At 39.4% G+C, this 24,764-nt stretch overlaps 1 protein-coding gene across 9 annotated transcripts in view; it reads left to right on the top strand.

The window, feature by feature from the left end:
* SFMBT1 (Scm like with four mbt domains 1) overlaps positions 1 to 24,764 on the top strand; it is a 151,465-nt gene that overhangs the window by 110,693 nt on the left and 16,008 nt on the right. For all 9 annotated transcript variants that reach the window (XM_032290196.1, XM_032290190.1, XM_032290195.1 and 6 more), the window contains 10 exons: positions 4,146 to 4,234; positions 6,725 to 6,971; positions 7,991 to 8,085; positions 8,594 to 8,695; positions 10,298 to 10,448; positions 12,427 to 12,509; positions 16,401 to 16,527; positions 17,894 to 18,007; positions 20,375 to 20,417; positions 22,654 to 22,718. In XM_032290196.1, coding sequence (XP_032146087.1) covers positions 4,146 to 4,234; positions 6,725 to 6,971; positions 7,991 to 8,085; positions 8,594 to 8,695; positions 10,298 to 10,448; positions 12,427 to 12,509; positions 16,401 to 16,527; positions 17,894 to 18,007; positions 20,375 to 20,417; positions 22,654 to 22,718 — 1,116 coding nt within the window. The remainder of the gene's footprint in view (positions 1 to 4,145; positions 4,235 to 6,724; positions 6,972 to 7,990; positions 8,086 to 8,593; positions 8,696 to 10,297; positions 10,449 to 12,426; positions 12,510 to 16,400; positions 16,528 to 17,893; positions 18,008 to 20,374; positions 20,418 to 22,653; positions 22,719 to 24,764) is intronic.

Raw genomic sequence — 24,764 nt, 5'->3', positions numbered from 1 at the left:
AAGCCCACTCATTGTCTTTAAAAAAAAAAAAAAAAGCTTTATTGCCATGTAATTTTACGATTTAACTTTTAAGTATTAACTGGGAGTAAAAGGATATTACCTGAAATGAGATGCTCCAGGAGAGGAAACAAAGGGCTTATAGCTAACTTCAGTATTGTTTATGAAAGCAACAACAACAACAAAATAGAAAGTAGTCCAAAAATAGAAAGGACTAAAAGTGTTATTAAAGGTTATCAGCACAAAAATATGAACCTTTCTATGTGCCAAAAGAGACTTAGAAACTATAGGCCGTGGTGGCTCACGCCTGTAATCCCAGCACTTTGGGAGGCTGAGGCGGGCTGATCACAAGGTCAGGAGATTGAGACCATCCTGGCCAACATGGAGAAACCCCGTCTCTACTAAAAATACAAAAAATTAGCCGAGTGTGGTGGCATACGTCTGTAGTCCTAGCTACTCTGGAGGCTGAGGCAGGAGAATCACTTGAATCTGGGAGGTGGAGGTTGCAGTGAACCGAGATCACACCACTGGACTCAAGCCTGGGCAACAGAGTGAGACTCCATCTCAAAAAAAAAAAAGAGAGAGAGAAACTATATGTTTCTACTACAGGGTAGATCACATAGTAAAAAAAAAAAACTACATACACACAAATTATGTAACATTTAACAATATGATGAAATTGAGGCCTTGCATATTAATAATATCAATAAGTGTTAATGGACTTACTCTTCTAATAGAAGTAAACAAATAAATTCGATTGCCTTATAAAGCAAAATCCATTCTTGTCCTCATACAGGAGACATACCTAAGCAGAGAGACTCCAAAAGGGTAAAAATAAAAGGTAGACAAAGTTGTACACACACATAACTGCCGATAGAAAAGATAGCTGACAAAGGTACTTTGTAAGAAAAGCAGCTATAGGCAGCAATAAACAGAAAGGAGGAGTGCTTACACACAGCCAAGGAGTAGGCTACAGGATATGTTACTGTAAGAAAAATGTGTACAGACTTGAGGAGGAAGAGAGCGGAAGGGTATGATGATACGAATGTGTGTGTATGTCAACTTATTTTTTTCAAAATAAAAGAATCATTTAGAAAAGTTATGGGAAAAGAAGGGAGTAAAATGAAGGAGATAGGGATAGAAGCTAAATTTTATGAAAGTACCTTATTTTATTTTGTAGATTTGACTTTTGAACCATGTAAATGTGTAACTAGAAAGCAAAATTAAATGTTTAGAAAGCAATTTCTTAAAAACAAAAACAAAATCAATGAAACCTAACTGTGTATGTAGTTTTTGGGATAAGCACACAAAGAGGAATTATTTCAGTGACTTTAAAATACAGTAAAATGTGAAAGTACATTTCACATTTTATGTATCCCCAGTTACAGATACATACTCTAAAGATAACGATAACAAAAAAACGCAAAGAAAAGCTCTTAACCTATTTTTAGTGATCCTATGGTTGGTGGTAGATTTGATGTTGTTACTTTGAAATAGTTGTTTGTATATTGCAGGCAAAGCAAATAAATGGTGAAATGTGTAATTGAGAACTAGGATTTTCAGCATGATAGAAAGGAAATAGAGCTTAGATGGATGAGTTAAATAAAAGCACTATCTTTCTGAATTTGTTTTGGAAGTATCGTGATGGAATTTATCCTGAAAAGAAGAAGTGCATTAATTCTAGACACTGAAAAGGCCAAGAAACAACCCAGTGAAAATGAGCACTCCGCGTCTCTAAACACCATTTCCATGGAAATAAACTGGGGCTTCTTGCAGAAGTAGCTGAGTCTGAGTCCTGCACTGGGACAGACAATTTCCTAGACGAGCCTGGAACATCATGTCCTATCAAAAAGCAAAACAGTTATCCGTGGCTCTTTACTAGTGTCATGCCAAAAGGACTTAGAGCCAGCCTGAAGAGACTGCCTCTGGTTGAGGAGTGCCAGTAAGGACAACAGCTGTAATGGCTTGAAATATGTCTGTTTTAATGTATGACTTCATAGTGAAATTTTGAAACAAAACCCTCATTAGTCACTCTTGGAAGTTGCCTGTGAACCAACTGTTTTATTTTAAAGGGTGTTAAATATAGGGAAAGAGTAAAAACAATCAAGTATTTGTTCGGCCTTCTTTCTGTGAACTCTACCTCAGTGTAATCAAATAATTGATGAAGAAAAGTTTTTCTTTAGAGAAGTTCTTTGGTTAGTAAATTAAGAAGGAATAATAGAATTAGAATATCACCATTTGGAGCCCCTAACGAATCAGTGCATCTATGTAGTGACCATTAAAAGCTGCTAGTGTTGCCGGGCGCGGTGGCTCAAGCCTGTAATCCCAGCACTTTGGGAGGCCGAGGCGGGTGGATCACGAGGTCAAGAGATCGAGACCATCCTGGTCAACATGGTGAAACCCCGTCTCTACTAAAAATACAAAAAATTAGCTGGGCATGGTGGTGCGTGCCTGTAATCCCAGCTACTCAGGAAGCTGAGGCAGGAGAATTGCCTGAACCCAGGAGGCGGAGGTTGCGGTGAGCCGAGATCGCGCCATTGCACTCCAGCCTGGGTAACAAGAGCGAGACTCCGTCTCAAAAAAAAAAAAAAAAAAAAAAAAAAAGCTGCTAGTGTCACAGAGGGAGAGACAGCCAGACAGTATGTGCCTCTTCATGTTCTTAATGGAAGGGTATCACTTATTCCACTTGTGAAGTATTCTTTTGCCCTCACCACCCCCGCCCCAAAATCTAACCTGAATTTGATCAAGCCTCTAACTCTGAATACTGATTTATGGCAAATACAGGGAACAGTAGAACAACTGGTCACCACAGGGACGCAACCAAGGAAATCAGACTCTAAAAAATATTCCACAGAGGACAAAGGCCAAGTCTCAACAAATGTGCAGTAAAAAAAAAGAGAGAGTAGGGGCAAGGGAGGGGAGGAAGGAGAAGAAGGAGACCTTTGCAATGTGTGCATCTCATTTGGGTCCTGATGTAATCAAACAAATTGACAAAAACCATTTATGAGACAATTGGGGAAATTTGAACACAGACTGGATATTTGACATTAAGGAATTATTGTTAATTTTTTAAAGATGTGATGATATTGTTATTGTGGCATTTTAAGAAAATATTTTCTGCCGGGTACAGTGGCTTATTCCTGTAATCCCAGCACTTTGGGAGACTGAGGCAGGCAGATCATGAAGTCAGGTGTTCAAGACCAGCCTGGCCAAAATAGTGAAACCCCATCTCTACTAAAAATAAAAAAAATTAGCCGGGCATGGCGGTGGGTGCCTGTAATCACAGCTACTTGGGAGGCTGAGGCAGGAGAATAGCTTGAACCCAGGAGGCAGAGTTTGCAGTGAGCTGAGATCACACTATTGCACTCCACCCAGAGCAACAGTGGAGACTCCATCTCAAAAAAAAAAAAAAAAAAAGAAAATATTTTCTTTTAGAAATATGTACTGAAATATATATATGGATGAAATTATATGCTATCTGGAATTGGCTTCTAACTGATCTTTGGTTGGGCATGGGTGGAGTGTGAGGGTTTAAGCCAGGAATTGGCAAATTATCTGTAAAGGGCCAGATAGTAAATACTTTAGGCTTTACTAGTCATACAATCTCTGTCAAAGCTACTAAAACCCTACCTTTGTAGTGTGAAAGCAGCCATAGACAATATGTAAACAAATGGGTATGGCCAAGCTCCAGTAAAACTTTATTTGCAAAAATAGACAGCTGGCTGGATTAAGCCCACGGGTTGTAGTTTGTGACTTCTGGTTTCAATGAAACAGAATGGCTATGGGGTGACAGTTGTTGATGCCAGGGCACATAGGATTCATTAGACCTTTTTTCTTTTTGTGTGTTTGAAAATGTCCATCATAAAAAAATAAAGTAAGTACCTTTTGGACGAAGTTATAGGAACAGGTAGTTGGGCCTATTCTCTTTGTTTTGTATACAACTCAATAAACTAACCAGAAAGTAGCTCTATCTAGAGAAGCATTTTTGGTTTCATTTTGTTTTATCTTTTCAAGCTCTCAAAGAAGCAGTATGTTGGACTCTTAGATCTTAAAATGAGAAATACTTCTAAACCATCTCCACTGGTTCAGTTTCCTTGTGTTCTGTTGGTTGGCATTTTGAGTAATCAATCATTTATTTCCTCGTCTAGGCATCAGAGATAAAGTATCTGACCGGGATGCATTTCTGCGGCAGACCTTGATAGGAGCATGTAGTCCTCCTGTTCCACTGCTAGAGGGCGTGAGTATTACCACATGCCACATCGGCATGGAAAACCCATCTGATCTTTTAAAGAATCTTAAAATTGGTTGCTTATTTACCACTCTGAAGCAAATAAACATTATTATTAGAGACATAGGCATAGGTATTGGGAAGTTTAAGCTTACCCTGAGAGGTTGCAAACTGGTTGCTTGCTTAGTGCCTAAATATTTCCTGAATTAATTGCTAACATATAGAAAATCTAATTTCCCAGGTTCTTTTACACAGTTGGAAAATGGGACCTTCCGAGGGCTTTTACTCTGAAATTGAGCAGGGTTCGATTCTACTTCAGGGTAGACATTTGTAACTCCGATATCACGTGACTGGAGAACCTCCCCTGCCCACCTTTTTTTTTTTTTTTTTGGCTCAGAAGACATTGGACCTATTGTACTCCTGCCTTCCACCTGCTTTCAGCAGTCCTTTTAAATCAGTGTAGCTTTTGAGCTTGTTAGTGAATATAGATCTCTTGATTTTGTGAAATGGATTTATTGGTTATGACATTTCTGAGTTGTATCTTGCCACTTTCTGTCATACTGGTAAAATTATTTGTGGCATATGTGAAATGCAATGTATGGAGGTTCCCATCCCTCTACATCCTTGCCAACACTTGTTATCTTTTTTGTTATAGCTGACTTGGTATGAAATGATGGCTCATTTTGATTTATATTTCTCTAATGGCTGTTGATGTTGAGTGTGGTTTTTTGTGCTTATGGGCCATTTCTGTATCCTTTTTTGGAGACACTTCTTTACCCATTTTTAAATTGGGTTGTCTTTTTATTATTGAGTTGAATGTATTATTATACATTCTGGATACAAGTACAGATTAGATACATAGTTTGAAAAAATTTTTCCCATTCTGTGGCTTGTCTTTTTATTGTTTGCAGCATAAACATTTTTTATTTTGATGTAATCCAATTTATCTATTTTTTTCTTTTTTGCTTGCGCTTTTTTTTTTTTTTTTTTAAATCATATTTAAGAAGGCTTTGCTTAACCCAAGGTCAAGAAGATTTACTCCTCGATTTTCTAAGAGTTTTATGGTTTTAGGCCTTACATTTACTTCTGTGATCCATTCACATTCCCTTTTAAATTTGATTGGTGAATCCTCTATTTCAAACTAGTTTTTGTTTTTTATACTCTGACTCATTTATTTACGCTTAGCCAGAGCCTGACATGTACTAAACACTCAGTAACATTTGAATGAATGAATGGACAAACTATTCTGCTCTGCATTGACCATGACTCTGCCATGCTGACTTTTACTCTGAATCTCTTCCTCCATTTGTTCATATGTTCTTTTGAATATCTGGATATGTAAGTGTCATAGAGCAGTTTTTACTAGGAAAAAATATAAGGTTGTGTATTAAAAATGGTTAAGTGTTAACTTCATAGTGAATTTCTTTTCTTTATTGTAGTTTTTAATATACTTCTAGATAATGAGAGTTAAACTTTTCCTTTCCATCATTGTAATCAAAGCTTTTACTGTGTTCATTTGAACATTGTTATGAAATGAATAAAAAACCAGAAACAACTGAAATACCATCTGTAGGTAACTGCATAAATAATTGCCCATTTGCAATGCATAAATATAAAACGTGGAAGATTTATATATGCTATTGTAGAAAGATACCTATCATGTACTAAGTGAAAAACAAATCAAAAAACAGTATGCAGTGCTTTCATTTCTGAAAAATAGGAACAGACAGACTGGTAGAGGTGGACATTGACTTGTATGTGGAAAAAGAGTGTATGCCAAAGTATTATTATGGTTCTTTATTTGAGGTGGGATTTTACAGGACTTTGACTTTTGTCATGTTTGATTTTTTTTTCTTTAATGATGATGATATTTTGATATTTGTGTGTTTTTTGTTGTTGTTTCTGTTTTTTCTTATGATGGAGTCTCACTCTGTTGCCTAGGCTGGAGTGCAGTGACATGATCTTGGCCACTGGGTTCAAGTGATTCTCCTGCCTCAGCCTCCCGAGTAGCTTGGACTACAAGTGCCCACCACCATGCCCAGCTAATTTTTGTATTTTCAGTAGAGATGAGGTTTCACCATGTTGGCCAGGCTGGTTTGAACTCCTGACCTCAAGTGATCTGCCCACCTTAGCCTCGCAAAGTGCTGGGAGTACAAGTGTGAGCCACCATGTCTGGCCCATATTTGTTTTATAATAGACAAAGTAATGATGATATTTTTAAAATTCTTACTAAATGAAAGTATATAACATAGTCCTAGAGATAGAAATGTGTTAGAGTAATTTTGCTGCATTATAGATAGATTTTCTTTAAAATAAACATTTTCATATCACCTAGAAATAACACTGTAAGAGGCTTGCATGATGGTAGACAATTTAATGTCAGTGGCTTTTGAATGGGTATAAAATACCAAGGCTGGTTTGAGATCATTTAGAAGTTGGCTTTTCAAAAATATTTTGTTAATTTCCCCTACTGAATTGTTTCACTTTTTAATCCTACAGCTCCGTAATGGGAGGAATCCTTTAGATCTCATTGCTCCAGGATCCAGATTAGAATGTCAGGCTTTCCAGGACTCTTTAAGCACTTGGATTGTTACTGTAGTAGAAAACATCGGGGGAAGGCTGAAGCTACGTTATGAAGGACTTGAAAGTTCTGACAATTATGAACATTGGTTGTATTACTTGGATCCGTTTCTTCATCACGTTGGTTGGGCTGCTCAACAGGGTTATGAACTTCAACCCCCTTCAGGTGAAGAGTACTGGAACATTTTTCTTCTGTGACATTAACATGCTATGTTATTAATATCTATGAGGCTAAAAAATATATTATTCTGCATATTATGAAAACCTTTGTTCTCATAATAGAGCTATTAGAAAGTAGTTTATATGGAGTGGTTAAAAAAATGCCTATTTTTCTTTTTTTGTTTTTTGTTTTTTGTTTTTCTGGCATTTGTTTGTTTGAGACAGAGTCTTGCTCTGTTGCCCAGACTGGAGTGCAATGTTGTGATCTTGGCTCACTGCAACCTCCACCCTCTGGGTTCAAGCAATTCTTGTGTCTCAGCTTCCCCAGTAGCTAGGATTACAGGCACCTACCACCATGCCCAGCTAATTTTTGTATTTTTAGGAGAGACAGAATTTCACCATGTTGGCCAGGCTATACTAGAACGCTTGACCTCAAGTGATCCATCCACCTTGGCCTCTGAAAGTACTGGGATTGCAGGCGTGAGCCACCGCACCTAGACAAGTGCCTATTTTTCTTTTGTTTTTATTGCTTTTATAATTTGCCACACATATTGATATACCTCAGAGACTTCTGTCCCAACCCATACTGACCCTTTACCAAGATAATATTAAGAAAAATTTATTTAGGGAGCATTTAGCTAGGTATATAGAAAGTTGGGTCACAGCAAATTGTTGATTAAAAGAAATACCAATAATATTGGTGTTTCAGAAGTTACTGTTTACATCAATTTGCATTTATTATTATGTGCCCCAATTTGGATGTTATATTACAATTTTATGGATTCCAGCAATCCTTATGATCTTACTGTAGGTATTTTCATAAAACCAAGCAATCCAGGCTCTGTATAAAGCAAAGTACTGAAGTTAAGGTGCAAGTTGCTTGAGCGTAGAGGGATATAAGTGGGCTTGAACCATTTTCTAGTACCAGTGGAAAGTGACTTTTTTTATTTATATGAATGCTTTCAGGACAAGTAAAAAGTATAAGTTTTCTCATCATCTAAAGCATGTTAACTTGTTTTATTAAAGCCATCAGACATCTAAAAAATGAAGATGAGTGGCAAGAGATTTTGGCTAAAGTGAAAGAGGAAGAGGAAGAGCCATTACCATCTTACTTATTTAAGGTAAAAACCAAACATGTGATGGATTGGTATTGCTCCCATTAGAGAAGAGTAAAGCAGCTCAGGGAGGTGAAAGCATAAAGTAGCCCCTGTAATCGGTAAGATGGCGCCTGAAGGAGGAGGAGGGGTTAAGGCTAGACTGATAATCATCCTTGTTTTCTTCCAACAGTTGTCTAGATTTTCTCCCCAAGTTCTCCTAAAATAGTTTGAATCTTTTCTATCCTTAACTACATAGCCCTAACTTATAAAATAAATTTGTTTTTTCCTCCAGATATTTCTTGTCTTTGAATGTAGAGAGTAGAAGCACTTTCTGTGTTTTGTTTTTTCCTGGATAGATTTTTCCAGAGAAGGAAATTATATTGGCTGGTTTTACACGTTAAAAAAAGAAGAAAACTATAGGATTTACCAGAAGCTGGACAGTTCTATTAATCACAGTAGGATTCAGCTACATGTGAGTGTAAAATTTATACAGATCCAATATTTTCATCCCCTTTTGGCGTCTCCGTTTCAGGACAAACAAGTTATTGGCATTCATGCATTCTCTGTAAACATGAAATTGGAAGCTGTGGACCCCTGGTCTCCTTTTGCGATCTCTCCTGCTACAGTTGTTAAGGTAAAATGGGGATAACTCTGTTGGTAAAAATCCCTGTCAAGGTGACTGGTTTAGGAAATTGGTAGTGTTTTGATCTTTAAGCTGTATTAATCCATTTTTTCTTCTAAACTGTGCAGCTAGAATTACTTCTGTGCACGTTTTGTATTTGTTCAGTTTGCTGTGGCCCATTCCTTCTTCAGAGTTTGGTAGCCCTAGCCAAAGCAGACTTGGGCCTGGGTACTAGGCTAGTGGGGGGTACATTCTTTGGGACAGGCCTAGCTATATATAAGTAAAGGAGATTTAACTCCTTTAGGAGGCAAGGGTATCTATAAAGTTGGAGGCAGGCAGTGTCATCAGCGTCTAACCAGATCAGAGCTCGTTGGAATGAGGAGATGAGTGGGGATCATGCAATCAGTGTTAAAAGTTTTGGCACTGGACTGGCTGTAGCCATGTATTCCAGATTCAGATTTAATCTTTTGGAAGACTGACAGGAAGTAACCACAAGAACTGAGCAGGTTATCAAAGCCCTGCTCAGTCACTACAACAGAGACATTGGTGAGAGAATTTCAGTTTCCAGCTAGAGCAAAAGCACATTTACTGAAAATAGAAGCCAAGTTGAATGTGACTAGAGGAATAGTTGCTTGGATGCTAAATCATCTTACCTATTGAAATTTAAGTTTTCTCTGTCTTAGAAGAAGATTATTCTCAAAGCAAGGAGGGATTCTGAGCCTGCAAGTGGGATCAGAAGGCCCTATCTAGAGTCTGAAGGGAGGGCTGGGAGGAAACCAGAGGAGGTTCATAAAGTGTTCTCTTTGGCATTTGAAACTGGGCTAGGATTTGAAATACTAATACATAGTAGCATAAGTTTAAACTAAGCTCCTCACTAAGCTTAAGCTATATTTTGTTTGGAGCCCACCTACATGGGTTTGGATCCAGGTTTTGCTTCTTCCTCGTTTTGTAATGTAGGGCAAGTTATTTAACCTCTGTTTGAACTTATTCTCCTTATCTGTGAAATGGAGCTGTTAATGATACTTGGGTCAGCTGTGGTGGCTCATGCCTGTAATTCAGCACTTTGGGAGGCTGAGGCAGGAGGATCGCTTGAGGCCAGGAGTTTAAGACTGGCCTGGGCAATATAGCAAGACCCCATCTCTACAAAAATTAAAAAATTAGCTGGGTGTGGTGGTGCATGCCTGTTGTCCCAGCTACTCGGAGCGGAGGGGCTGAAGTGGGAGGATCAGCTGAGTCCAGGAAGTCAGGACTGCAGTGCTTCAGTGAGATACGTTCATGCCGCTGCACTCCAGCCTGGGTAATAGAGCAAGAATCTGTTTTAAAAAAAAATTTTTTTATATGTATATATGTGTGTATGTATATATATATATATATATATATAATGATACCTCATTAGATTATTAAGATTAAAACTGAATTGATACATGAAAAGCATTTAATTAAAACAGTAATTGTATGTTTTTGTATTCTGTAACACAGAGCTAACATTTATGAAATGTTTAGTATTAATACCCGGCATGACTATGAGCTTTTGTAATGTGTTTGGCTGTGCCAAGGAAAAAGCACATATATCTGTGTGCTTTTGTCTATTTCGTCTATTAATTGCATGTATAGGTTTTTGATGAGAAGTACTTTCTGGTGGAAATGGATGACTTGCGACCTGAGAACCACGCCCGGCGATCCTTTGTGTGCCATGCCGACAGTCCTGGCATTTTCCCCGTGCAGTGGAGTCTGAAGAATGGCCTAAACATCAGCCCCCCTCCAGGTGCACATTCGCTCTCTTCCGAATTGTTACTTGAGAGTTTTTCCTTGAAATAAGACATGTCAAATGGCATTCCCTAGATCTTTCGTTCCTCTCCTCATGTCCCAGCCTGTTCCAATGTTTTTAGGGTCTGAGACAAGTATAAGAAAAGGTCTAGATTCCATATATTTACATGTTTGAAAGTTATACATTGAGCTAAAGAACTGTTAAAGAGAGTGTGTTCTGTCTATCCTCTGACTTTGATATCGATGTCCTCATAACCCTCTAGAAGGCCAGGTTCCAACCTGGGTTCTGTGCTGGCTCCTTAGTCCCTTTTATGTCTGTTAGGGGTGACAAAGAAGTGGGCTTGGATTTACAGTGAGCATTAGGGGGCTGGTTTTTGAGAAGAGGCCATAGACCCAGAGTCAGAAGGTAGATTACTGATTATCTTTAGGTGTCTGGGCCTTATCATGGACAGGACTTTTTAGAGAGATGTTTATGGTAAAGAGTAGGATTCGAGCAGTAGGTAGGAAAATAAAAGCTCATTTTCCTGATATTTGCAGCTTTGCAAAATACAGTCTTTGATCCATTAATCCAGGCTCTTAATTAATGGGTTAGTTGAGCTTCACTGAAATATTTAATATTTTTAAACTTAGAGAATCTAGAAGTGTTAGATGTTTATCTGATTTTTTAATATTAGCAAATCAGATTATCTGATTGGCAGTCTATGTATATGTTATTAGTAGGTTTTCAGTAAAGCATAGCATCACTTTCTAAATGGTGACTGCTGCAACAATGGGCTAGAGATACTCTTTCTTGTTAACAAGGGTCATAAACTCAGAACCTTTTGTCTTTCCTTCAGCCTTTATTCATCCAACAAACATTTATGTAATGTTTTCTATAACCCAGGCATTCACCTTGTCCCCGGGGAGAGTGATAAGCTTAGTGAATACAGCCCAGTCCCTTTAAGGAACAAATAGGGGAAATATTAATAGAACTGCCTAGATTCTCCTCAATCAGTGAACCCAGCAGATGAGTGCCTGGTTGAAGGGTGTGGTGTGGAACAGCCACAGAAGGAAGTTTTTGCTTTGCAGGAAGGCTCTGGATATCCCAAGTTCTTTATTCTGCTTGCCTCCTCTATGTGAAAAAGAAGAAACAATTGTTAAAAATACTGAAGCTTTCAGTGTTATTATAGACAAGTCAACTGTGTCTTTGTAAACAGAGAGAAGGTAATAGATTACGTAACTGATCATGGCAGAAAATGTACTGTCAGGAATTGAGGTGGGGGCAAAGGGAGAACTTGGTGCCAGTCTCAGGTGGGCAGGGACTGTTAGGCTGTCAGATGGCATAGACTTGAGTAGCCTATTTTTTTTTTTTTTTCCTGTGAGACATTAAGCTATCTGGAGGCTGAAAGCAACTCAGGCACAGTAGGCAGTTGGGCCTCACTCAGCTCTTTGCATGCAGATGGTGCTGAGACAGCAGCAGCTTGGAGATGCTTCCGTCAAGAACCTTGGTAGACTTAAGTGGGGCATTAAGCCTGTTTTTTCTGAAATAAACACATGATTCAGATTATATAGGCATTGATATTCTATAATATATGAATCTGAAAATGACAAGAGCATTTGTATCAGTGATATCTGAGACACATTTCAGGAAATAGCTTTATCAAGAAAAAAGTCTTTGTGTTTGCAGATTAACCAGTACTGTTTGCTGTCTCTTTTCCTTAAGAGCCTGAGTCCCTTTAATTGACAGGAAGAGTGGATTTATATATACAAATCAAATCCAGTCATAACTGTCTTAAATTATTTTGGTAAATTACCAGCTACTAATCATGTAAAATAGTGTTCAAAATAAATGGCTAGTTTGAAATTTGAAAATTTAAAATGATCGAAGTTGTCAAACTAGCAGCATTGGAAGTTGAGTGGACCTTTGGAGAGTGGTGAAGCCAGGCAAGCGTGTGCAGTGTGGTGATGTAAATCATCGTTCCTTTGTCCCCACCTAGGCTACCCGAGCCAGGACTTTGACTGGGCTGACTACCTCAAACAGTGTGGTGCTGAAGCTGCTCCCCAGAGGTGCTTCCCTCCGGTGAGGACCTCGACGGCCTCATGGCCACTGTGCGGGGCTGCAGGGACTGCTGTGCTTCCCTTGCTTTCTTCCATGGTTACTCCTCTGAAGATAATCATCTCGCTCAATGCAGATGAGCACAGTGGTGATTGTAATTGCATGGTCCAAAGGAAAATACATTTACTGCAGACATGAATCAGTTAGTTTGCTAATTAAGTTAGTTTTACAACTAACTAGTTTTTGTAGCTAGAATCATGTAAATTTGAAAATGTATGATTATTTTTCATGATTCAGTAATAGGAGAAACTGTTGAAATATTAAGTGGAGAAAAATTGTTAAGCTTATTTAAAAATATTTCCTCTCAAAAAATATATATATATATTTCTTCTCTCCAAATAATACATGCATGTGGTTTAAAAAGCCATGTAGCAGTAATAGGCTTAGAAGGTAGAAGAACAGTCCCCGCCCTACCCCTTTTCACACTCTTCCTTCCCAGAAGTAACTACTTCCTGTTCTCACTGTAATTCTGGTATTTGTATTTCTTCATTTTCAAAATAAAATGCCTCTATCTTTTCAGTCATTTATTTTAGACATCTGTTGGTTTTAATTTTAAAGCTTTGACTTTATTAAAACAAATTAAATTCACCCTGTCTTATGGTGCCGAGTCTATTGGTTGTATATTCTGATAAATGAGAATTTAGCTATTTTTTATTACCTTTTCTCTCTGTCTTACCCAGTTCTTCCTCCTTTAGAGTTATGTTAGAATTTTTGGTTAAATATGAAATGAATTTTTACATTATAATATGCATTCAGATATTACTCACAGCTGAGTACTGCAGTGTTTTGTTTTGTTTTCAGACAGAGTCTTGCTCTCTCACCCAGGCTGGAGTGCAGTGGTGTGATCTCAGCTCACTATAACCTCTACCTCCTGGGTTCAAGCTATTCTCCTGGCCTCTGCCTTCCATGTAGCTGGAATTACAGGTGCCCACCACCACACCCGCCTAATTTTCGTTTTTATAGTAGAGACGAGGTTTCACCATGTTGGCCAGGCTGGTTTGGAACTCCTGACCTCAAGTGATCCACCAACCTTAGCCTCCCAAAGTGCTGGGATTATGGGTGTGAACCACCACACCTGGCACTGCAGTATTTTATGCTTGTTTCTTTTTTAAAAAAAATTATCCTCAATAATGATTGCCTTGTTTTTAATTTACTTAATTTTCTTTTATCTGTTGCTGTTTCTTTTCACACCTCCCAGTAGTCTCACATCAGGAAATCTGTCATTCCTAACACTTTTGTTGAAGAGACATCCCTCTTAGCACCCTCCACTCTCTCTCTCTCTGGATGGGTTGCTCTTTAGGCTTGCCATTTTTGTTTTTGTTGTTTTTTTTTTTGAGACAGAGTTTTGCTCTTGTCACCCAGGTTGGAGTATAGTGGTGCAATCTCGGCTCACTGCAACCTCCACCTTCCAGGTTCAGTCAATTTTCCTGCCTCACCCTCCTGAGTAGCTGGGATTATAGGCGACCCCACCATGCCTGGCTAATTTTTGTATTTTTAGTAGATATGGGGTTTTGCCATGTTGCCCAGGCTGATCTCAAACTCCTGACCTCAAGTGATCCTCCCGCCTCAGCCTCCCAAAGTGCTGGGATTACAAGTATGAGCTGCTGTGCTCGGCCTCACCATGTGGTTTTAATCATGGAAATGCCCTTGTCACCCAGGGAATTGCCCACTCCCCTTTTGTATGATTTGGAGTCCCCTGTTTTGTAGAGCTCTCATGGCTTCTGCTTTCTTGGTTTCCTTCCTTGTTTTGATGGATCCTTACTCTCAGTAGCTTCTTGTAAGAGTACAAGGGAGGTAAATTTTTGTTGACACTGTATATTTGAAAATGCCTTCACTAACTTGATTCACAGTTTGGCTCAATGTGGAAGTTATTTTACTTGAGAATTCTGAAAACATTGCTCAGTTTTCTGATTTCTAGTGTTACTGTCAAGAAGCTAAAAGCTATAAAGCTATTCTTATTTTTTATCTTTTGTAGATGACCTGCTTTCCCCACCCCCCCTCTCTGGAAGGTTGTAGAACCACTTTTCACAGTGATGAATCTTGGTGTGAGCCTGTTTTCATCGCTGTGCTGGGTTCTTAGTGGGCACTTTCTCTCTGGACATTCATACCTTTCTGTGTTGGGAAATTTTCTTGAATCACTTCTTTGATTTCCTTCCTTCCATTTTGTCTCTTTTCTCTTTCTTGAAGTTCTTTTATTTGGTTGTTGGCCCTCTGGATCAAAACCTCTGCCTTTCTTACCTTTTTATCTCCTGTTTTATGTTTCTTAGTCTTTTTGCTTTGTTTTCTGAAAGATTTCCTGAACTTTGTCTTTCAGCCTGCCTTTTGAGTTTTTAATTTTTGACACCATTTTTTTTATTTTCTGGAACTCTGAGTAGTTCTTTATTGTTAATATCATACTATTCTTGCTCTAAGGATGCGATAGTTTTTGTTATCTCTCAAAGGATGTTAATTAACACCCCTAATCCATCCCACTCCTCTGCCTTTTGGGAAGTTTTCTTCTTGTATAATCACTGCTTTTTCCAAGTTGCTTGTCTGTTTTGGTCTCTAACTTTCATCTTTTTAGGTATCTGGTAATTGTCAGTTGTTGCTATATTTAAGAATGGGTGACTAAAAGGAAAAACTGATTGGAAGCTCTGAGCAGGTAGATGGAACTTTTCAACCTTGAATTTTCCTGTAGGGTGGAATCTGGTTGGCCATTTGTTGGAGAAACCTGAATCCATATCATTATGTGTTCCTTCTTGGGGTTTTCCTATCACCATAAGAAGTGTCTTCTAGTCCCCTGTCTGGTGGGTAGAGGCTGAGGGCTGGGCCTCTCAGCAATCTATAGGCTAACCACTATTTTTGTCATGACATGCATGCCCTCAGCAGCTCCTTGTGTCCCCTTGCCTAGGCATCTTCTGTTTTACCCTGTTCAGAAGATAAACCTCACCTTCTGTAGGGGAGAGGAAGGGATGCTTTCACTGGTGCATGGAGTCGAGGAGCCAATGGCATGTCCTAAATGTTTCTTAAATGTTTTCAACAGATTCTCCTTGTTTTGACTATTTCTCCTCTACCTCCAGTTGCCTAGACCCTGGTTCTTCCAGTTCTTAGCTTTCTTTACTGCCAGCTTAGATTCACCTTTCTTTAACTTAGTTTCTAGACCCTGTTCTAAATTTTAGCTTATAAAATGTTGTTTTCTCTCCTGTTATATCCATCTTAAGATAGATGTTAAGTTTTTGTCTTCCAAAACAGAAGCAAACAAAAAACAACTTTAGTTTTTAAGTTAGATGTCAGAAGAGAAAACACTCAAATGTAAATGTTCAGTTGTCCATTTTGACTCGGATGCTGGATATTTTTCTGTTTTAAATGGCCCTTTGCCACTGTTGATAAGCATTCTTTATCCTGAATACCTTTTATGATACACATACAAGTATGAACCAGGCAGTTTGTGGTATGATAGGGTGCTTTATATGAGGGGAAGTGAGTCAACAGTGTTGATAGCCACTTGGTTCAGGACATAGAGCCTTAAAGACTGTATTTCATTGATACCTTGTAATAGTACAGTCAGATAGGAATTCTCAGCCTCATCTGACAGGTGAAGAAACTGAGGCAAAAAGAGATTTATACAGCTTGAGCAAGGTCCTACAGGTAGCAGTAATGCAGGAATATCTGACCTCAAAGAGCATGCTTCCTATAACACCAAGAAAGGCAGACATTTTCCTTTTGCTTCATTAAAAAGCAAAACAGTGCAAAATAGATTTATATATTTGAATTAAACTTAGGAGTTAAATACTACTTGGAAAAGGTTTTCTAGCTGAGCACATGAGTTAATACTGTGTTAATCCAGTAAATGGATTTGATACATTCATTTTCTAGTTAATTTCTGAGCACGAATTTAAGGAGAACATGAAGCTTGAGGCGGTGAACCCCCTTCTCCCTGATGAAGTGTGTGTTGCTACCATCACTGCAGTGAGAGGCTCCTACCTATGGCTCCAGCTGGAGGGTGAGTACCAGCTCCAGAAGCCACTTCCCTTTGATCTTTCCGTTTGCTCCTGTAATGTGGCCTGTTAAACTTAATGGATTGGTTAAATAGGGATCTCCAGAGACTTGTATAATGCAAGACTCTAAGTGAAACATTTATTTTCCTGTCCTTGGCTTTCAAATTTCAAATTTTAGGAAATGAATATGAATAAAAATCTTTTACTACAGAGTCCCCCATTTTCTGGAAGGGGAAAATATAAGTCAAATATCATCTATTTTGATCTGATCAAGGACCTGCTTTTTTATCTTGCTGCCAAATAGACTTTGAGAAAGTACCTACTGTTTCTGATTTGTAGAATTGGCATTTAATGCAGATACCAAGGATAATATTGAATGTAGACTTTTATTCAATCCTTGTTCATCAACTTAGCAAATCACTTCCTGATTTGAATTCACTGTTTTTCTTTTCTGGCTTATTCCCGAAGAACCAGAACTAATGTTCTCATTGAGTACAATTGTCACTTTTGCCACTTGGTTTCCATATTGGTCTGAAGTGACTGTGATATTTATTAACCATCTGAATGATACCAGTGGTAGTTCCAGTTTCTTATTTCCTATTCCTTAGCTTAAGTGTTACCCTGTATGTTCACTACCCATCTTGTTCCTGTTACAGTTTTACATGGGGGACAGTTTACTTTTTTTTATAATGTTTATCAAACATGAAAATGTATGACTTCTGTGTCAAGAAACTTGTGTCTGCATAGAATATTATCTAGGAAATAGTTTATGAAGAAGGTTATTTAATGGTCTTAAAAAAGTATGTGTCTGGAATCAACTCAAATGCCCATCGATGATAGACTGGACAGGGAAAATGTGGCACATATACACCATGGAATGTTATGCAGCCATCAAAAACGATGAGTTCGTGTCCTTTATAGGAACATGGATAAATCCGGAAACCATCATTCTCAGCAAACTGATACAAGAACAGAAAATCAAACACTGCATGTTCTCACTCATAGGCGGGTGTTGAACAATGAGAACACATGGACACAGGGAGGGGAGCATCACACACTGGGGTCTGTTGGGGGGAAATAGAGGAGAGACAGTGGGGGGTGGGGAAATAGGGGAGGGACAGTAGGGGGTGGGGAGTTGGGGAGAGAGAGCATGGGGAGAAATGCCAGATATAGGTGAAGGGGAGGAAGGCAGCAAATCACGCTGCCATATGTGTACCTATGCAACAATTTTGCATGTTCTTCACATGTACCCCAAAACCTAAAATGCAATTAAAAAGAAAAGAAAGAAAATACTTAAATGAAGGAATGTGACTATGCTCCAATCAAAAAAAAAAAAAAAGTATATGTGTATTTTTTTTTAAATCTAAACAGGTTCTAAGAAGCCTATACCTGAATGTATTGTGAGTGTGGAATCCATGGATATATTTCCTTTGGGCTGGTGTGAAACCAACGGCCACCCCCTCAGCACTCCTCGCCGAGCACGAGGTATCTGTTTCTGGGTTAGAGGATTGATTGTTAAATAATCTTTTGTGTGGCTGTTACCAATTAAAACTAATCTGGACATTTCAGAGAAAAACAAAATGACATTCTGGTTATCTGTTCCTGTATAGGAAATTATTTATTGTAACAAATATTTAATACTTTACAGTTTCTGTGGGTCAGAAATTTGGGTGTAACTTAGGTGGGTCCTCTGGATCTGAGTCTCTCATGGGCTGGGCTCAAGGCATCAGGGCTCAAGTCATCTCAAGGCTCAATGTGGGAGGATCTGCTCCCAGGTTTATACGCAGGTGATTATTGGCAAGTGTCTTAGTGCATTCTAGCTCCTGTAACAAAATACTATACACTGGGAAGTTTATAAATAACAGGGATTACTCACAGTTCTAGAGACCAGGAAGCCCAAGATCCAGGCATCGGCAGATTCAGTGTCTGGTGAGGGCACATTTCCTGGTCCATAGTTAGCACCTTCTCGTTGTGTCCTCATATGGTAGAAGGGATTACTAGCTTTGTGGGTCTCTTTTATTAGAGCACTAATCAAAATCATGAGGGCTCTGCCCTTCTGACCTTTCCTTCTTTTTTTTTTTTTTTTTTTTTTATTTGTGGAGACAGAGTCTTGCCCTGTCGCCAGGTGCCAGGCTGGAGTGCAGTGGCACGATCTCGGCTCACTGCAACCTCCGCCTCCCAGGTTCAAGCAATTCTCCTGCCTCAGCCTCCCTGGTAGCTGGGACTATAGGTGCACTCCACCACGCCCATCTAATTTTTTTTGTATTTTTAGTAGAGACAGGGTTTCACCATGTTGGCCAGGATAGTCTCGATTTTGTGACCTTGTGATCCACCCACCTCGGCCTCCCAAAGTGTGGGGATTACAGGCTTGAGCCACTGTGCCCAGCTTGACCTTCCCTTCTTCACCTTCCAGAGGCCCCACCTTCTTCTGCCAGCACATTGGTGGATAAGTTTCAATATGAATTTTGGAGAGTACAGACATTCAGACCATAGCAGCAAAAATGCATCTTCTTGTGGGCTGTTGGACTGAGGGCCTGAGCTCCTCGCTGGGTGTTGGCTGGAGCCTTCCTTTAGTTCCTTGCCACATGGGCCTCTTCATAAGGCAGTTCACAGCATGGCACCTGGCTTCCATCACAGTGAGGAAGCAAGAGAGCAAGAGAGGTTGAGGAAGATGGAAGCCAGAGTCTTTCTGCAACCTAATCTCAAAAGCGGCAACCTGTTTTCCCCCTTTGTAAACAGCTTTATTGAGATATAATTGATATACCAACTATCACCACAGTGAGATTGAGAACATTTTCATCATTTCCGAAAGAAACCCTATACCCATTAGCAATCAATCCTCACCCCCAGCATCCACAAATCCACTTTCTGTCTCCATAGATTTGCCTGTTCTATACATTTCATATAAATGGGATCATATAATGCATGGTCTTGTGTGACTGGCTTCTTTCCCTTAGCATACTACTCTCAGAGTTTATCCATGTTGTAGTGTATCCATTCTTTATTCCTTTATATAGCTGAAGAATATTCCATGCTATAAATACATTTTGTTTATCTATTTGGATATTTGAATTGTTTCCACTTTTTGACTATTAAGTTTTTTAGTTTTCTCCTGTGCTTTTCTCTGTGAGTTTTATAATTTTAACCCTTACATTTCCATTTAGATCTTTGGTCTCCTTTGGGTTTTTATACATGATATGAGGCAGAGGTCCCCAACCCCTGGGCCATGGACCACTACTGGTTCTATGGCCTGTTAGGAACTGGCCCACACAGCAGGAGGTGCGTGGCAGGCAAACGAGCATTAGTGCCTGAGTTCCACCTCTTGTCAGATGCGGGGTGGGCAGTAGATTCTCATAGGAGCGCGTACCTCACTGTGAACTGTGCATGCAAGGGATCTAGGTTGCATGCTCCTTATGAGAATCTAATGCCTGATCTTTTGAGGTGGAAGTTTAATCCTGAAACCACCCCCAACCCCCTGGTCCTTGGAAAAATTATCTTCCATGAAGCCAGTCCCTGTTGCCAAAGAGGTTGGGGACCGCTGATACAAGGTAAGGGTCAAACTTCATTCATGTGGATATTCAGCTTTCCCAACGCTTACTGACCCAGGGAGCCTTGAAAATAATATTTTTGCTCTTTGTACAAAGACTCCTACCAAGAAAATGTGCCACAGTCTAGATACTCAGATACAGTATTAATTTATAGTACTATATATATACACACACACACACACACACACATAGACACACACACACAGAACCAGGTTTTAAATACGGTAGTGTAGCCTTGATACACATCTAAATTTTCTTTTCTCTTTTCTTTTTCTTGGCACTTATATATTTTTTCTTTCTACAGTACATAAACAGAGGAAAATTGCAGTGGTTCAGCCAGAAAAACAGTAAGTAATGTAATAACATGTCTGAACAGTTGACATTTATAAGTTAGAATATCTAGAAAAAGAAATTACTATTTCAGAGGTATATTTCCTCATTTTCTCAGACAGCATAATTTTTTTAATTTAACATTTGATCAGTTGTATACTTCTCCTTGCAGTATATGCATTTTCTAAAATGGCGTTATATACAAAAGGGTAAAATGCATTCTCAAGATGGTCTCTAAATTGAGTTTTCTTTGGCTTTTAGAGCCTTAAGGTAGTTGAATAAAAGAAAGAAAATAAGAGTCCTCATACTGGTATTCATTAAGGGAGAGCAAAAATTGTAAATTAGGATATGAATTGTCACAGTGGAAAAAAAATAAGATTGGGATAGAAGACAACTCTAAAAGAAAAGACACACTCAAAAGGAGTGGCTTTGTGCCCAGCAAGAAATTCTTTGTTTGTAACATACCTGCACACACAGCTTTTGAGAAATAGTTAATTAGTAGTATCTTCAAACCTTAAAAGTACAAAGGTTTCTGTGTGCATATGTGTGTTTTAGAACATTGGGTGTTGAATTCTCTATTACTCTGCTGGGGCTGCCATACAAAATACCACAGACTGGGCAGCTTTAAACCAGTGGTCCCTAACATTTTTGGTACCAGGGACCAGTTCCGTGGAAGACGGTTTTTCTACAGACCAGGGTGGGGAATGGTTTTAGGATGAAACTGTTCCACCTCAGATCATCAGGTATTAGATTCTGATAAAGACCATGCAGCCTAGATCCCTCGCATACCCAGTTCACAATGGGGTTCACACTCCTATGAGAATCTAATGCTGCTGCTGATTTGACAGGAGGCGGAGCTCAGGCCATGATGCTCCCTCGCCTGCTATGTGGCCTCATTCCTAACAGGCTATGGACAGGTACTGGTTCATGGCCTGGGGATTGGGGACCCCTGCTTTAAACCACAGAAATCTATTTTCTCACATTCTGGAGGCTGGGACATCTGAGATCAAAGTGCTAATGGATTTGGTTCCTGGTGAGGGCATTCTCCCTGGATGGCAGATGGCTGTCTTCTGGCTGTGTCCTTCCATGGTGGAAAGATCTCTTTCTCCCCTGGCACCCCACACCCCTCTCTTCTTATAAGGCTATCATTGCTATTGGCTTACAGCCTACCCTTATGACCTCATTTAATCTTAATTACCTCCCCCAAGGCTCTATCTTCAAATATAGTTAAACTGAGCACTAGGGCTTCAACATATGAATCTGAGTAGGGGGAAACAATTTTGTATATAGCAAATTCTATAATCTTTGTAACTATGTGGGTAATAAAACTAACAACAGAAGTAGAGAGAAAGGCCATAGGCATTTATCCCAGGTAGAGAAGTGAGAAAACAATGAAAAAAAGACTGGCCTTGGATTTTCCTTGACTTAGTTGCCAAAACTGATCCAAAGCTTTAGTTAGGATGCATTCTAAAAGATAAATTAGGGCCAGGCGCTGTGGCTCACGCCTGTAATCCCAGCACTTTGGGAGGCCAAGGCGGGTGGATCACGAGGTCAGGAGTTCAAGATCAGCCTGGTCATCATAGTGAAACCCCATCTCTACTAAAAATACAAAAATTAGCTGGGTATGGTGGCACATGCCTGTAATCCCAGCTTCTCAGGAGGCTGAGGCAGGAGAATCACTTGAACCTGGGAGGCAGAGGTTGTAGTGAGTGGAGACCGCCATCGCACTCTAGCCTGGGTGACAGATTGAGACTGTCCCAAAAAAAAAAAAAAAAAAAAAAGACAAATTGGGTGACAGATTGAGACTCTGTCTCAAAAAAAAAAAAAGACAAATTAGCCTTTTTCAGTGATTGCTACATACAGAATAAGTCTTTGGATTTTTTAAAATAACATAATTTGTCTTTAATTTGAAAACCGATGGATAAAGAAAACAGACCCTATATAAAGTATCTGTTCTTTGACTTGAAAAATGAGTAGTTCGTTTGTGGTTTAAGCATCTCACAAGAAATTTTGTAATTTCTTGTCCAATGAATGAAGAGAAAATTTGAACATGTAGTATCACAATGCTATTAAACACAGACTTTCCATTGGCTCATTATATCTTACATACAGTTTTAAAAGCAATTGCTCTTTTTTTAAAAAAAAAGTATTATCAAAGGTTTACCTTCTATTATAGATTTCAAGGAAACTAACCCTCATACTTTACTCATCTTAAGGATTATCTCACTATTTTAATGTGTTTTCTTGACCCAGAGTACCATCCTCTAGGACTGTCCACGAGGGCCTGAGGAATCAGGAGCTGAACTCCACAGAGTCAGGTATAAGCATGTCGTCTTACAGAAAAGAAGACTTAGTTTCTTTTAATAGACTATGTCTGAAAATAACTTAAAACAGTACATTTGATTTATAGGATGTGACTTCATAGAGGGGTCTCTTAGTTGTGACTTTAGAGTTATAACTGTTTAGGATGTGTTTAATTTAATAATCATCTCTAAGCTGATGTTTCCATCCATTTCTAATAATTGTAGCTGTTCTTCACTGATCACTCATTGTGTGCCAAGGGCTCAGAAGGTCAGTGTTATCATCCTTGATTTTAGCTAAAGAACCTGAAGTTTTCCAGGCAGTGTTCTTTCTTAAGCTAGGTGGTTTTAAAACCCTTTTTATGATATGCATACTTTGAATATAAATTTCACAATTTATGTTTAAAAAAAAATAATGCACCAGTAAAAGAGATGGTCCCAGAGGCAATGCCCGATAAATGAGAGAAAGATCCTTGCTGGGGGTTCAAGCATTTGCTGAAAGATCCTTGCTGGAGGTTCAGGGTTCTCTCTTCTTTTTTTTTTTTTTTTTTTTTTTGGGCAACAGAGTGAGACTCTGTTGTCCAGGCTGGAGTGCAGTGGTGTGATCTAGGCTCACTGCAACCTCTGCCTAGATTTGCAACCTCTGCCTAGGTTCAAGCGATTCTCCTGCCTCAGCCTCCTGAGTAGCTGGGATTACAGGCATGCGCCACCACGCCTGGCTTATTTTTGTATTTTTGGTAGAGATGGGGTTTCACCATGTTGGTCAGGCTGGTCTCAGACTCCTGACCTTGTGATCTGCCCACCTCGGCCTCCCAAGTGCTGGGATTACAGGCGTGAACTGCTACGCCTGGCCTCTTAAACTATTCTTAACTTCCCTGTGCTCGTTAAATAATGTTTAGCATCTTGGCTGTGTGTATTGTAACACAGATTGGGTATTCACATGATATTTAGTAAATGCCTAGAAGAGAAATCAAAGCTCAGGGAGGTCACACAGCTTATCAGTAGAAAGGCCAGAAACGAAACTGAAGTCTTTCATGAATTTGAAACCCATACTTCCATCTCTTCTACCCATTGCCTTTTCATTACATCATTTGTACATAGAGGGTTAGGGCTGTGTAAGTCCTTGCTTTTGATGCATTGCTGGCCATTCGAATGCCTACTGAAATCACAGAATTTAAGACATTAATATCTTATACACAACCTCAGCCAAGGCCTTTTGGTTTGGGTTTCGTCATAGGTCAGGTTCCCTGGGAAACAGAGTCTGAGACTCTGACATATGCATGCAGGAGTTTCACTGGGGAGTATTTTTGGGAACACCTCCTTGCAAGGAGTAAGGGAAGTAGGATTGGGCAGAGAGATAAGTTGAACCATGATGCAGTTGCTTCATGGTTTCTTCTAGTTCCACTGGGAGCCCTGAAGCTCATCTAACCACTCAGAGCTGATCCTAATTCAGGTGTGGTGGCCACACTCTACTGACCAGTTATTGGAAGTAAGCCACTGTTCTCTCCCCACCTCACAAGAGACAAGATGGCCCTCTCCTGCTGAGAGAAGTACCAAGCTCTGGGCAATTCCAGAGTAGACTTAAAACTGAGAGCTGTACACTGCTAGCATGCCCAGCAGCAGGGGCGTGAGTGCCTTAATCCTGAAGAGAGGGATCTGAGTTGCAGGATTCAACTGAAAATGTGTGTACCAGCATACTGGCCACTGTGATAGACCATACTCCTTTTTTTTTTTTTTTTTTTGAGACAGGGTCTTCCTGTCACTTTCACCCAGGCTGGAGTGCAGTGGTGTGATATCAGCTCACTGCAACCTCCATCTCCTTGGCTCAAGCCATCCTCCTACCTCAGCCTCCCGAGTAGCTGGGACATGCCCCCATTGGCATCTGTAATTTTTTTTTTTTTTTTTTTTTTTTTTGGTAGAGATGGGAATTCACTATGTTACCCAGGCTGGTCTCAAACTCCTGGACTCAGGTGATCTGCTCCCACTTCAGCCTCCCAAATTGCTGGGATTGTGGGCATGAGCCACCACACCTGGCCATGAACATTTTTTTTTTTTTTTTTTTTT

The sequence above is a fragment of the Sapajus apella genome, unplaced genomic scaffold (assembly GCF_009761245.1).
Source record: "Sapajus apella isolate SASKATOON/1434 unplaced genomic scaffold, GSC_monkey_1.0 scaffold23, whole genome shotgun sequence".
NCBI classification, from domain to species: Eukaryota; Metazoa; Chordata; class Mammalia; order Primates; family Cebidae; genus Sapajus; species Sapajus apella.
The sequence above is the reverse complement of the archived record's forward strand: the minus strand, read 5'-3'. Positions and strand labels throughout refer to the sequence as shown.